This window comes from Balaenoptera acutorostrata, chromosome 9 (genome assembly GCF_949987535.1).
Source record: "Balaenoptera acutorostrata chromosome 9, mBalAcu1.1, whole genome shotgun sequence".
Classification (NCBI taxonomy): Eukaryota; Metazoa; Chordata; class Mammalia; order Artiodactyla; family Balaenopteridae; genus Balaenoptera; species Balaenoptera acutorostrata.
This window is the reverse complement of record NC_080072.1, coordinates 5,600,121-5,613,192: the sequence shown is the minus strand read 5'-3', so window position 1 is coordinate 5,613,192 and position 13,072 is coordinate 5,600,121. Positions and strand designations below refer to the sequence as shown.

Genomic DNA, 13,072 nt, shown 5'->3' with positions numbered 1-13,072 from the left:
CTGACTGTGTGACTGGCCAGGCCCTGGGTCCTGGGCAGACCATCCCACCCCCTGAAGGAGGGACTCACGGAGGTCCAGACCCAGAGCTGAAGTTTACCTGGGGGGAAACTAAGGCTCAGGAGGGGAGGCAACCAGGCCAAAGCTTTGCTGCCCAGGGCAGACCCAAGGTTCACCACTCCCCCCGCATCAACAGCCATGAACCTGACACCCACCTCCGTCTGCCATCCTGGGGCTGCTCTCTCTCCTGCTCCCACCCACTCCCCCAGTCTCGCCCCAGCCTGGGTTCTGAGTGTGGGCCAGGGGCTGGGCTCCTGTGAGTTAAAGAGAGCTTCCTGAGCCCTCCCTCCCCCCTCCCCACTCCACTAGGGTACTTGGAGCTTAATAATAACACAGCCCCCTGCAGCTCACAGACCCCTTTCTCAGACCCCCACACCCTCTCTCTGCAGGTGGCACTGAGAGCCTCTTTAGAGAAGGGGGAGATGGGCAGGTTGAGCGCCCAGCCCAGGATCACAGTGGGGGGCAGAGCCAGCTAGACCTCGCCTTAGGCTTAGGGCGGGTGTCTCATGGACTCTCGGCTGGGAGCAGGTAGGTGGGGGAACCTGCAGGGAGTTTATGGGGTTTGCCCTGCACTCCCTGCCCTCCGTGCGCTCAGCTCTTCTGCTGGGAAGGTAGAGGAGCAGGAAAGCAGCAGCCTTGGCACCAGGGCTGCTGAGTCTGGAGGAGAGGCCACGTGGTAGGCGTTACCCCTGGATATAGACCCTGGGGCAGGTGGTCTCCAGCACGGGCCTCTCAAGCTGGGGCTGAGTCACTGCCTTGTCTACTGTGGGAAGCATTTTCTGGGCAGTCCTTCTGCAGGTCCTGTTATCAACCATCCATCTGGGAAGCCTGAGCCAAGGGGTCAGACCAAAAGAGGACCAGCTCCCTCCTTGTCGGAACGCTTTTTTACACACGCTGTTCCCACAGGGCTGCGCTAGCCCCCTATGGCTCCTGTGCACTAGTTGGGAAAAGATGCCCCTCCCCCAGGTACATGCATCCCTTGCAGGACAGAAGGGAAGTGACCACTCAGCAGGGTACCTTTGTGCAGTGAGCAACCTGCACAACCACACTCAGTGAACCTAGCAGCCCCAGCTCCCTACAAACCTGCCTGGAAAGGGGCTCAGAGAAGGCAAGGCACGCATCTGAGAGTACTCAGCCTGTGGGGACCAAAGCTGGGATGGCACCCAGCGATGTCCATCGGCCTGGGTCAGCCCAGGGGACAGGAGTGGGGAGCAAGCAAAGAAGTGGAAGGGCAAATGGACCCCCGTGTGGGGGACCATGGTCTCCATCTCGACTGCCACCCCCCCATAAGTCCCCCCATCCCCACACTGTCCGGAGGCCAGGCTTGGACTCCCTGCAAAGTCCCTGCATGGGAAAGGCCTTCTCACTGTCTCTGAGCCTCAGTCTCCTCCTACAGATAGTAGGGTAATAACAGCTCCCACCCTAGTCCCAAGACCACTCTACCTGTCTCATTTCTATGATGGTTATTGTTTAGTCAAGCTGGGCAGTCACCCAGGGATTGCCTCTCGTCACCCCACGCCTACCTGGCTCAGCTCAGCCTCAGGTGACCTCCAGGCTCTCCTGGCACAAACAGAGCAAGACTGCCCTGCCAGCCTGCTTGCCCCAAGTCCCAGGGCCCTGGGCTGAGCTGCAGTTGCTCAACCCTGATTTCCCTCCCTGCATCCACAAGGCAAATGCCATCACAGCCGGTGCCCAGCCAGGGCAGTCTGGGAGTGGGCACAGAACCACACTGCTCTGTGTGCATGTATGCACACACTCTGGCAGAGGGAAGACCCCAGCCCTGCCTCTCACCAGCCGTGTGACCTTGGGCAAATCGCATCACCTCTCTGAGCCTCCATTGCCTCATCTGCAAAAGGCAGAGACTCATAACTGCCTCATAACTGCTACCCAACAGGGTTAAGTGAGATATGGCACATAAAGCCCTCTGTACAGTGCCTGGGACAAGTCAAAAAACGTTTGCTGGCACTGCTACCTTCTGCCAGGTGCCCCCTGTCCAGCCAAGCCTGGGCTAAAGTATGCAGTATAATCCCCATCTGAGGATGAGAAAACTGAGTCCACAGATGCTACACTGCTTGTGTTAAAAACAAGACAGCAGGGACTTCCCTGGAGGTCCAGTGGGTAAGACTCTGCACTCCCAATGCAGGGGCCCGGGTTCAATCCCTGGTTGGGGAAATAGATTCCGAATGCATGCCGCAACTAAAGATCCCGCATGCCACAACTAAGGTCCAGTGCAGCCAACATAAATAAATAAATAAATAAATAAATAAATTTAAAAAGAGTTAAAAAAAAAAAAAAAAAGCAAAAAACAAGACAGCAGGCCCAAGGTGGAGTCACTTATGCTAAGCCCCATGTCACCAAACCGGGATAACTTGATTACAGTTTCAGCTCTCCTGGAAATTGTATCTTAAACTTTCAGTCAATCAGGGATTGCCTGACCAGCACTAGCAAGTTCATCTGCCTGATAGACCCCTGCTGTTGCCTAAAAGAAAGTGATCTTGCAATAACCAACCCACTTTTTTGCCTAAGTATAACTTCTTTGTGTCTGCTCCCTTCTGCCTATAAAAGTCTTGCATTTTACACAACTTCTTGTAGCTCCTTTCTGTCTGCTAGACGGGATGCTGCCAGATTCATGAACTGCTGGATAAAGCCGATAAGATCTTTAAAATTTACTCTGTTGGATTTTGGTTTTTAATATTTGTTAAGTGTCAGATCTCATGCTCTTTGGTGACATCCATGCCCCAACCCTGCTCCCTCCCGTGGATCTCCCTGGAGCTCAGGCTACCCCCTCAGCAAGAGGATGGATCTTCTTGGGTGGCCGCACCTCATTCCAGGAGCCAGAGCTGGCCACAGGGAGGAGTGGAGTGTGGATCTGGTGCTGGGGAGCCCAGAGCAGCCCTGGAAAGCTGTGTGGGGAATGTGGGCTGGGCTGGGGGGCCCCAGGTAAGTCACTTCTCATCTCTGAGTCCCTCCACTGGTAGACAGGGTGGTTCCTCACAGGCTGCTCTGTGTACGGTTGTAGAAAGGGGCCAAAGCAGCCACCTTTGCCTCCACAAGTGCTGCGGGGCCGTCAGTACCCTCCCCCAGCCCAGGAGGCTCTAGGGAACAGTCGGGGGTGGGGGGGTGTCTCTGGAGAGAGGGTCTGAGTTTGCGGGGGTGAGGTGGGAGAATTGCAACAATAGCCTACGTGTGCTGGGCTCAGGATGCTGTGATAATCTTCACCGCAGTCCTATGAGATGGTAACTAGACCCATTTAAGTCAGGAGTAGAGGGAGGTTCAGACCAGGAAGGGGAGGTGCCCAGGCCCTACAGCTGGATCTAGGATCGGAATCCACCTAGTGGGACAACACTTGTGAGGGTATGAATCTCTGGGTGTGTTTCTTGGGGTGCATGTGTGGCTGTGATCCAGGTCTCTTGAGGTGTGCTTTTGTGGGTGTTTGGATGGGTGCACCTGGGGGTAAGGATGTGTGTTTTGGGGAGACTGTGGGTATAACTGTGGATGTCCAGCTGACCTGGGTGTTGATGGGCAGGGCAGATCGTGTAGACAAGCCCCTTCCTTTGCTGTGCTCAGACCCACTGGAGCTCTCAGCCTGGCCACCCTCTTCCCTCTTGGCCCCCAGCAGGGCAGAGGGTGTCCCAGGGAACTGGGACTGCCCTTGTGGGGGGCGTCTTACCTAGTGGCCACTACGCTGTAGGGGCTGGGAGAGCTGAGGAGGGGACCCCGCAGATGTACAGGGACCCCTGTTCAAGAAGGCCTTTCTGGGACTGCTTGCTGCCATACGGCACACTGCTCCTTGGCAGACAGCTGCGGCCCAGGGTGCTGGGGAGCTCAGGACTCCATCCAAGGTCAGGGCTCCGGACTGTGTGCTCCAGCCGCTCTCCTGGCCACCACACCCCTGAGGGCAAGCCCTGGTAACAGTCTCTGCCGGCTCCAGCTTTCCCCTCCCCCTCTATCCTCTTTCCGTCTCTCTTCCATTATGGGTCTCTCTCTCTCTCTCTCTCTCTCTCTATTTATCCCCCGCTGTCCTCTGTCTTTTCTTTACCGCGGCCCCTAAGTCTGTGACCCTCTCTGACGATCGCTATCCGTTAGAACCTGGCCCTCTGTTCGACTTACTGCGTCTCCGAAGGTCTCCTGTCTGTCCCTCTGCCTGTCCCTCTGTCTCTCCCTGGCCCCCCGGCGCCTTGCCTCTGGCAGGGTCGGGCCCGCCCACCCCCAGGACCCCAGGTTCAGGATGGGTGGCGGAGGTTTTGCCGGGTCCCCCGGCTGGAGGACGGTGGGGCCGGGCCACTTCGCCCCGCGCCGCCCCCCGCCTGGCACTGGGCATGCCCCGGGCGCTTCTATATAAAGCGGCGCCGCCTCAGCCGGGCGCTGTGCCGCCGCCGCCGAGTCCCACCGGGTCCGCGCCGCCCGCCGAGTCCGGCAGAGCCCCGCCGAGCCGCTGCCGCCCGCCAGGTACCCCGGCTGCTGCCCGCGCCCTGGGGAGAGCCAGGGAGGGGGCTGCGGGGCAGGGGCCGCGGGGACGGGACCTTGAGCGCCCGCGCCCCCCAGCGGGACCCGAGACACCGCCTGCACACCCCTGCCAGACGCGCGGGGACCCGGCGCGCCCCCCGCTGGAAGGGCTGAGCGCCAGGACCCCCGGCCCTGCCCCGCACAGCTTGGGATGTGTGAGCTCGGGGTGCGGGCCCCATGGGGTCCGGGCGCCAGAAATCCCTCTGCTTCCTTGGGGTGGGGGTGGGGCAGCCTTGGACACCTCCTGGCTGGGACAGGAGAGCGGCGCGGTCGCGGCCACTTCTCTGCCCCAGAGTCTTAGGGGCTGGGCTCTGCGGAAGAGATCCGGCTGCCCTGACTCCCTCCTCTGTCTCTCTCTGTCAGTCTCTTCCATCCGTCTCTCATCCTCTCCACCTGTGAGATGGTGAGTCTCCCCTGGTCCCTCCCCACCAAAGCCCAAGCCCCTAATCAGAGGGAGGGCCCGGAGGGCAGCATCGGGCACGTAAAAGCCTAGCCCTGGGGCTGCCTGTGCAGACAGACCCGTGACCAGCTGCGCACACACCCCTTGACTGCCCACTCTGTGTGCCATGGGACAAGCAGCTGCTGTGTGCCAGGCACTGCCTCTCTCCCCCATCAGCTCTGGGAGGCGGGCACTCTTGGTCCCTTTTGGCATTCATTCATCCTGCAACTTATTATTACCATGCGCCCTGCCCCATTCTAAGTTTGGGAACATAGCAGTGAACCCATTCTGGGCTCTCAGGGGACTCAGCTCCTAAGAAAGGGCACCAAGCCTCAGAATTTGGCACCGGCGAACCGGGATTCCAGGCCAGGTCTGAGGCCCAGACCTCTGCCCTCCCGGCTGCCTGCAGTATGCCGTCTCGCAATGACCACGGTGATTCTCTAGGTCCAAGCCTCATCAGCACCCCGGCGAGGGGGGGGGGAGTGACAGGGCAGGCACCAGGCACCCACAAGTCCCAAAGAAACCTCACGATTTGTCCAAGGAGGCCCAGCCTGTCCCCCGGAGGACAGGCCCACCTGTGTCTGCACGTGTGTTCACAGTGAGCCTCCGAGCAGCCTCATTTGGGAGTCAGCCAGCCTCAGAGAGGGGCAGGGTGTAAGATTTCATCTAAAGTGAGCATTTCCATGACTCAGAACATCTGAAAAGAAGGGCACCAGCTTTTTCCTTACTAATGCCTGGCCCAGGACTGGGCGTATGGTAGATTCTCCAGCCTACTTGGAGATGACCGTGGACCAGATTCACCCACATATTTAGGTCTCAGCAGAACTCCACGATGGTACATGGGTCACTGAGGCCAGGGAGAAGAGAGCAGCCCAAGAGTGATTGCTTGGTTCATTCGTTCACTTATCCTTCAGTCATCAAATCTTGAGCAGCTACAGCGTGCCAGGGCTGTTTTAGGTCCCAGGGCTGCCTCGATAAACAAAACCGGCAAAAAACCTCTGCCCCTCTGAACCAAGCTGGGGCAGACCTGGACGTGGGGTGAGGGGGCAGTGGTCCAGCCAGCAGTGCATTGCTTTCTGCCTCTACCCGCTGGGGCACTGCACATACAGTTTACAAAGCACTCCCGCTTACATGTTCCTGGTGACAGGCCTTCATCCCCCAACCCAACCCAACCCATCCTCTTTTGTTCCTAGGACAGTGTCTGCCCAAGGTTAGGAGAGTGGGGGGCTTATACCCTTGGGTGACTTAATATGCCCCTTGACCACCCTGCCCAAGACCCACCACTTCTGCCTCCCTCAGCTGTCCCTGGATCCGCTGGGTCCCGAGTGTGACTCCCCGCTGGGCTCCAAGGACCTGGAAGAAGAGGAGGGCCCATGGGGCGGGGGCTCTGGCCTGCCACCCCCAGGCTGCTTCTATGGTTCCTGGCGCCATGACGTGGCCCTGGACTGCAAGGGCTCCCCCGAGGGGGCAGAGGCCCGGGCCTGGACTGTCTACTACTACAGTCTCCTGCAGAGCTGTCTGCAGCAAGCTGGCCTTCCAGAGACCCAGGACCGCACCCAGGTGCCCCGCACAGGTGCCCGAGGGCTCCACGGAGGAGGGGGGACCCCTGGGGGGAGGGGGCACCCCTAGAGGAGGGAGGCACCCTCAGCCCAGCCTGCTTCCCATCTCTGTCAAGGTCGGCCCCTTCCCCTAGGCTCTGGCTTGGTCTGAAGCCAGGGAGACAAGGCCAGTCAACCTCTGGAAGGCAGGCATTTCAAAGGGCATCTGGCACCAGTAAAGTCAGAGATCAAGGCTTCCCTCCCACCCCCAGAAAATCCAGCCCTGGGATTTGCAATCCATGTTCTGTGGACCCAAAGCTTCTACAGAAGTGTCTTGGGAGCTGCTGTGGAGGCAGCTAGCAGCTGGGACCCAGGACTCCTCCTCTGCTTTATCTGTTTCATGTATCAGGCAGCCACAAAAGATTTTGTGTGGACAGAGGGCTTACAGCTAGAGTGCGTGAACATCACAGACTGGGCCCCATTGTACAGACTGGGAAACTGAGGTGCAGAGACTCCTCCCCTCACCGCACAGGGACCAAGGGTCACACAGAAAGTCAGTGGCAGAGCTCAGGCTAGAACACACGTCTCCAGTCACCCAGCCTCCAGTGCCTTCTGGGCCAGCTGCAGAGGGAAGGGAGCTAGCCTCAGAGGGCAAGGTGGGCAGGCAGCTTCCCCTTCGCTCTCCAGCTTCCTCTGTCCCCTTTACTTTTCTCGTCCGATACCCGGGGAGGACCTGGGGGTCCAAGGGTGAGGGCAGGGCTATGGGGGTGGGGAAAGGTGGGCGGAAAGAGAGCAAGGGGAGCCCCTGGTGAGCTTGGCAATGTTCTCCTCCTCAAGGCTGCCCTGGAGCGGAGGTGACCTTGTGCATTCTGGGATCCCCCAGCACCTTTCTGTCTCTGCTGCTGGAGGGCGGGGTCCAGAGCCCGGGTGAGTGTGTGCCCAAGTTCCCCCACCCCCTCCTACAGAAAGGGCAGCCCTGCCCTGGCCCAGCCACATCCCAAAATACCCGCCAACCCTGGCAACTGCCTGCATTCCACCGGGCCAGCTGCCCTACTCCGAGTGGGGGTGGGTTCTGGGAGCAGCTGTCCCGACTACCCAGGGGCCCAGGCTGGAGGTGGAGGGCATGGGGGCATTAAGTCTTCCCTGGCCAGCAACCCTCCTCCCTCTGCCCACAGGAAACATGCTCCTTTGCCTGTCCCCTGCTTGGCTGACAAAGGTGCCAGCACCGGGCCAGCCGGGCGAGGCAGCCCTGCTGGTCTCCAAGGCCGTGAGCTTCCACCCGGGGGGCCTGACATTCCTGGATGATTTTGTCCCCCCTCGCCGCGCCACCTACTTCCTGGCGGGCCTGGGGCTGGGGCCTGGCCGGGGTCGAGAGGCAGCTGAGCTCGCGCGCGACCTGACCTGCCCCACAGGAGCCTCAGCCGAGCTGGCCCGGCTGCTGGAGGACCGGCTGCTGACGAGGCGACTGCTAGCTCAGCAGGGTGACGTGGTTGTACCAGCTACCTTGGCTTTCACCTACAAGCCGCCGGCACTGCTGCGGGGAGGGGATGCCAGCCCGGGACTACGGCTGGTGGAGCTGAATGGCAAAGAGGGCCAGGAGACACTGGTGAAGGAGGAAGTAGGGGCTTTTCTGCACTCCGAGGCCCTGGGTGATGCCCTGCAGGTAACGGGCTCCTGCCCCCGAGGATGTGCAGAGGCCAGCAGGAGGGGACCCGTGGAGGGTTACCGGGTCCTGCTGGGAAGCGGTCCCCAACTTTGAGCCCTACCACTGCCCCATCTCTGTGGTAATCCTCTGCCTTCTTACCTCAGTTTACTCATTAGCTCCTGTGGTATGAGCGTCCCACCCTGCAGGTCCGTGGGGTGGTGAGGAGGCCCCCTTCCCCTGCCTGTTGCAGGTAGCCGTGAAGCTCAGCGGCTGGCGCTGGAGGGGGCGGCAGGCAATGCGTCTGTACCCCCGAGCTGAGCTGGGCCCAGTGGTGGACACAGTGCTGGCACTGCTGGAGAAACTGGAGGAGGAGGAGAGTGTCCTGGTGGAGGCTGTATGCCCACCTGCCCGGCTGCCCTTCCCAGGTGAGAGCCACCTGTGCCAGCCAGAGGTGGAGCCTGGCTCGGCCTCCTGGCCGCTCTGTGCTCAGGCCTCACCGTCTTCCCCCAGGCAGCCCCCCGCCTGGCCCTGAGCTGGCTCTGCGTATCTGTGCTGTGGTCTGTCGGACACAGGGTGACAGGCCCCTGCTGAGCAAGGTGAGCATGGCTCAGGTTCAGGTCATGCCCCTGCTGCCACACCCCAGCCCAGTTCCACTGAGCTGATGAGGACCCCTGGGCAGAGAGAGGACAAAAATCTTGCGGGGCGGGGGTGGGGGTGGGGGTGGGGGCGGAGGATTTTGGTTGCCTCTGGGAGGACTCCTGGGTCTGACACTTTCCCTCCTCTCCAACCCTTCCTGTGCTCCTCCCACATCCGGAGCCCTACCTGGTATCCCATTCTGGGTACCAGGGGCCCAGGGCTGAAACCTCTTCCCAGGGAGCTCTTCCCCACAGAAGAGGCTGACCCAGGGTCCCTGACAAACCTCCAGGGCCTGGAGCCCTTTAGGAGGGAGGCTTAGGGACCCTCCTAGGTACACAGCTCTGGGCCAAACTGAGAGGGAGAGACTCAACCTTGCCCTCAGGGAGCTCTAGGGCTAAGCCCACCAGGGTGGAACAGGCCCCCAGGGCTGTAGTGAGTAGGAGCAAGCACGCTTAGAGCCCTTAGGCAGCAGAGACCCCAGCTGGGCCTGGAAGCCTGGGTAGAGTCCCCCCAGGGGGACCAGACGAGCAGTGGCAGGGAAGGTGGTTTGTGCAGTGTAAGTCACATTGGAGGACAGGACTTGAATGTCCAGTGAGGGGTGTGGCCTGGATCGTGGCATAGGGGAAGGTGTACTGGGGCCGGGGATAGTCCCGGGCGGACTCCTCCTGGACCGGCCCCCTGAGCCTCACCTTGCCCAGGTGGTGTGCAGCGTGGGCCGTGGGGACCGGCCTCTGCGGCACCAGAGCTCCTTGCCACGGACGCTGGAGGCGGCGCTGGCCCAGTGCGGCCTGGGTGAGGCCTCGCAGGTGGCAGTCGTGCGGCAGCGCGTCAAGGCGGCGGCCGAGGCCGCGCTAGCCGCCGTGCTGACCCTGGAGGCCGGCCTGAGCGCTGAGCAGCGCGGCGGGCGCCAGGTCCGCACTGACTTCCTCGGTGAGTGCGGGCCGCCCGGGACGGGGACGGGAGGAGGGGGGCCCGAGGCCCGAAGGCGGCCCGCACTCAGCCCGCGCCCCCTGCCCGGCCCAGGGGTGGACTTCGCCCTGTCAGTGGCCGGCCGCGCGCTGACCCCCGTGGCCCTGGAGCTGAACGGAGGCCTGTGTCTGGAGGCGTGCGGCGCGCTCGAAGGGCTGTGGGCCGCGCCGCGCCCGGGGCTGGCGGCCGAGGAGGCGGCGGCCGCGCCGCTGGTGGAGACGATGCTGCGGCGCTCGGCCCGCTACCTCATGGAGGGGAAGCAGCTGCTGGTGCTCGGCGCGGGCCGCGTCAGCAAGAAATTCGTGTGGGAGGCGGCGCGCGACTACGGGCTCAAGGTGGGCGGGGTGGGGCGGGGCGGGGCTCAAAGTTCCGGCCTGAGTGGTGGAGGCAGGGCCCGGGGCGGGGCCAGGGGCGGTGTTGGCCTTGGGGCGGGGCCTGCGCGGAGCGATCTAGCCGGGGGCCTAGAGCCCAAGCGTAGGGGTTCCCCGTCTAGGTTAGGAGTCTCAACTTTTTCCCGCCCCTAGCTGAATTTTGTCCCTGCTAGGAGTAAAAGGCCACTCGGGACACCAGACCAGCAGTCCCAAGCCCTAACCCTGGTGGTTTCCCTACGAACCCTGGTGGTTCCCTACAAACCCTGGCCAGACTGAGCCTGACAGTGGGAAAGAGTCCACCAGCCCTCTCTGCCACCCCTCCCGTATAGGTGACACACCCCCTCCTGCAGCCATCTTTCCTCTGGCTAAACGTTACTCAGCTCCCAGCTTAAGCACTGCCTCCTCTAGGTTGCCTTCCCTACCCTCTTGGCTGGATTAGGTGTCCCACCTCTGTACCTTCTACTCAATCATCAACAAATATGTTTTGAGCGCGTAGCACTGGTGAAGCTGTCTCCCCCGAGGGCCAGGACCATGTTCTAGGCCCCATCCTATTGCCCAGCGCCCAGCACAAGCTGATCTCGGTGTGTTGCCGCCCTGTGGTTTCTGCAGCTGCACCTGGTGGAGTCGGACCCCAACCACTTTGCGTCCCAGCTGGTGCAGACCTTCATCCACTTCGATATAACAGAGCACCGGAGGGATGAGGAGAACGCACGGGTGCTGGCGGAGCTGGTGCGGGCACGCGGCCTGCAGCTAGACGGCTGCTTTTCCTACTGGGATGACTGCCTGGTGCTCACGGCCTTGCTCTGCCAGGAGCTGGGTCTGCCCTGCAACCCGCCAGCCGCCATGCACCTGGCTAAGCAGAAGAGCCACACCCAGCTGCACTTGTTGTGCCGCCATGGCCCACCCTGGCCCGCACCCTCCCTCTATGCTGTGCCCTGCTGCCCACTGGAGAGCGAGGCCGACGTGGACAGTGCTGTCCGCCAGGTGCCCCTGCCAGGTGTCATGAAGCTGGAGTTTGGGGCGGGTGCAGTGGGTGTACGGCTGGTGGAGGACGCGTCGCAGTGCCATGAGCACTTTTCCCGGATCACCCGAGACCTGCAGGGCGAGGCCGACCGCCCCGGCATCGGGCTGGGCTGGGGCAATGCCATGCTGCTGATGGAGTTCATCGAGGGCACCGAACACGACGTGGATCTGGTGTTGTTTGGGGGGAGACTGCTGGCTGCCTTCGTCTCCGACAATGGCCCCACACGGCTGCCTGGTTTCACTGAGACGGCAGCCTGCATGCCCACTGGGCTGGCACCGGAGCAGGAGGCACAGCTGGTGCAGGCAGCCTTCCGCTGTTGCCTGGGCTGCGGGCTGCTGGATGGGGTCTTCAACGTGGAGCTCAAGCTGACTAGGGCTGGGCCGCGGCTCATCGAGATCAACCCCCGCATGGGTGGCTTCTACCTGCGAGACTGGATCCAGGAGCTTTATGGTGTGGACCTGCTGCTCGCTGCTGCTATGGTGGCCTGTGGCCTGCGGCCTGCCTTGCCTGCCCACCCACGTGCCCGTGGCCACCTGGTGGGTGTCATGTGCCTGGTGTCCCAGCACCTGCAGGCGCTGAGTTCCACCGCCAGCCGCGAGACCCTGCAGGCTCTTCACGACCAGGGCCTGCTGCGTCTCAATCTGCTGGAGGAGGCCCTGGTGCCTGGAGAATACGAGGAGCCCTACTGCAGTGTGGCCTGTGCTGGGCCCAGCCCGACCGAGGCCCGTCTCCGCCTGTTGGGCCTCTGCCAGGGCCTGGGCATCGACGGGCCCCACTACCCCGTTGCCTACTTCTTGTCCCACTTCAAATAGTGCTGGGGCCAGAGGGCAGGGGCAAAGTGCTGGAGGGGACGCGGTGGTGCTCTCTGCTCCCTGGTGCTCTCCCTGCTTCTCTTCCCATGGCCCTGCCCCAACCGTTGGAGAGGTCTGGTCCCCTCCAAGGCCCCAGGTCTGTTCCAGAGCGGCAGGGCTATTTTGACACCACGGCCTCCTGGACTTGAGGGGCCACAAAAGAAGTAGCTGGTGGGCTGCTTGCCCTCCCGAAGGCCCCAGTCCAGCCCATAGCTTCCCAGGACTCTAGTCATGGAGAAGCAACAACAGCTGCACACACACACACACACACACACACACACACACCGCCCCCAGGTTAGTGTGAGTGGGCCCAAACCCAGCCCATCCTTCCCACCCCTCCAGGTCTGTCTCTTCCTGCTGCCTACAGGAGAGAACCTGGCCTCTGGCTTTGGACAAATCCCAAGAAAACCTGAGACTAAACCCCTCGTCCTCCTACTCTCACCCCCTCATTTAACAAATTCTAGATAGTTCTGGAGCCTGCTGACAATGTTTGGCAGTGCCCCACCTGCCTCATTTGGCCTGAGCAGTAGAAGCAGGTGACCTGGGGTCAGCAGTAACCATCTCCCCTCCAGGCAGACACTATTGCCCCATTCTACAGAAAAGGAAACAGGCTCAGAGAGGAAAAACCACTGCCTCGATGTCATACCACAGTGGATGAAGAGTCGAGGGACAAGATGCAACGTCCAGGTTTCTGCTTTTACTAAGTTGTACCTGCCCACTCAGCTTCGAGGCCCCACTCACCTCCTATATGTGGCCCTGAGACATGTGAACACCCCTCCCGTGCACTATGCACCTTATCCACCAAGCTTTGGTGCTTTGGCCTCAGGCACACCTAACTAGCATTGGCAGAGGAGACTCTACACTCCCTTCCTCATTCAGGGGAGGCTGCTTTAAGAACTCTGCCTCTGTGCTGCACAGAAGCTGTGGACAGCTCCATAAGCGTCCCTCTCCAAATAAAGGCTTATGGGCTAGTGAAACGTGCAGAGTCTGGGATAGGTTCTTGTGACTTGGCCAACACTTCTCAAGCTCAGGTAGA

General features: G+C 61.4%; 1 protein-coding gene across 1 annotated transcript; it reads left to right on the top strand.

The window, feature by feature from the left end:
* Window positions 1-4,402: 4,402 nt before the first annotated feature.
* Window positions 4,403-13,017, top strand: CARNS1 (carnosine synthase 1). Its single transcript, XM_057552227.1, has 10 exons — window positions 4,403-4,506; window positions 4,927-4,966; window positions 6,302-6,575; window positions 7,378-7,467; window positions 7,716-8,203; window positions 8,436-8,610; window positions 8,696-8,781; window positions 9,520-9,751; window positions 9,845-10,125; window positions 10,771-13,017. The coding sequence occupies exons 2-10, from the start codon at window positions 4,964-4,966 to the stop codon at window positions 11,995-11,997; spliced, it is 2,856 nt and encodes a 951-aa protein (XP_057408210.1). The 5' UTR covers window positions 4,403-4,506; window positions 4,927-4,963; the 3' UTR covers window positions 11,998-13,017.
* The last annotated feature ends 55 nt before the right edge of the window (window positions 13,018-13,072 follow it).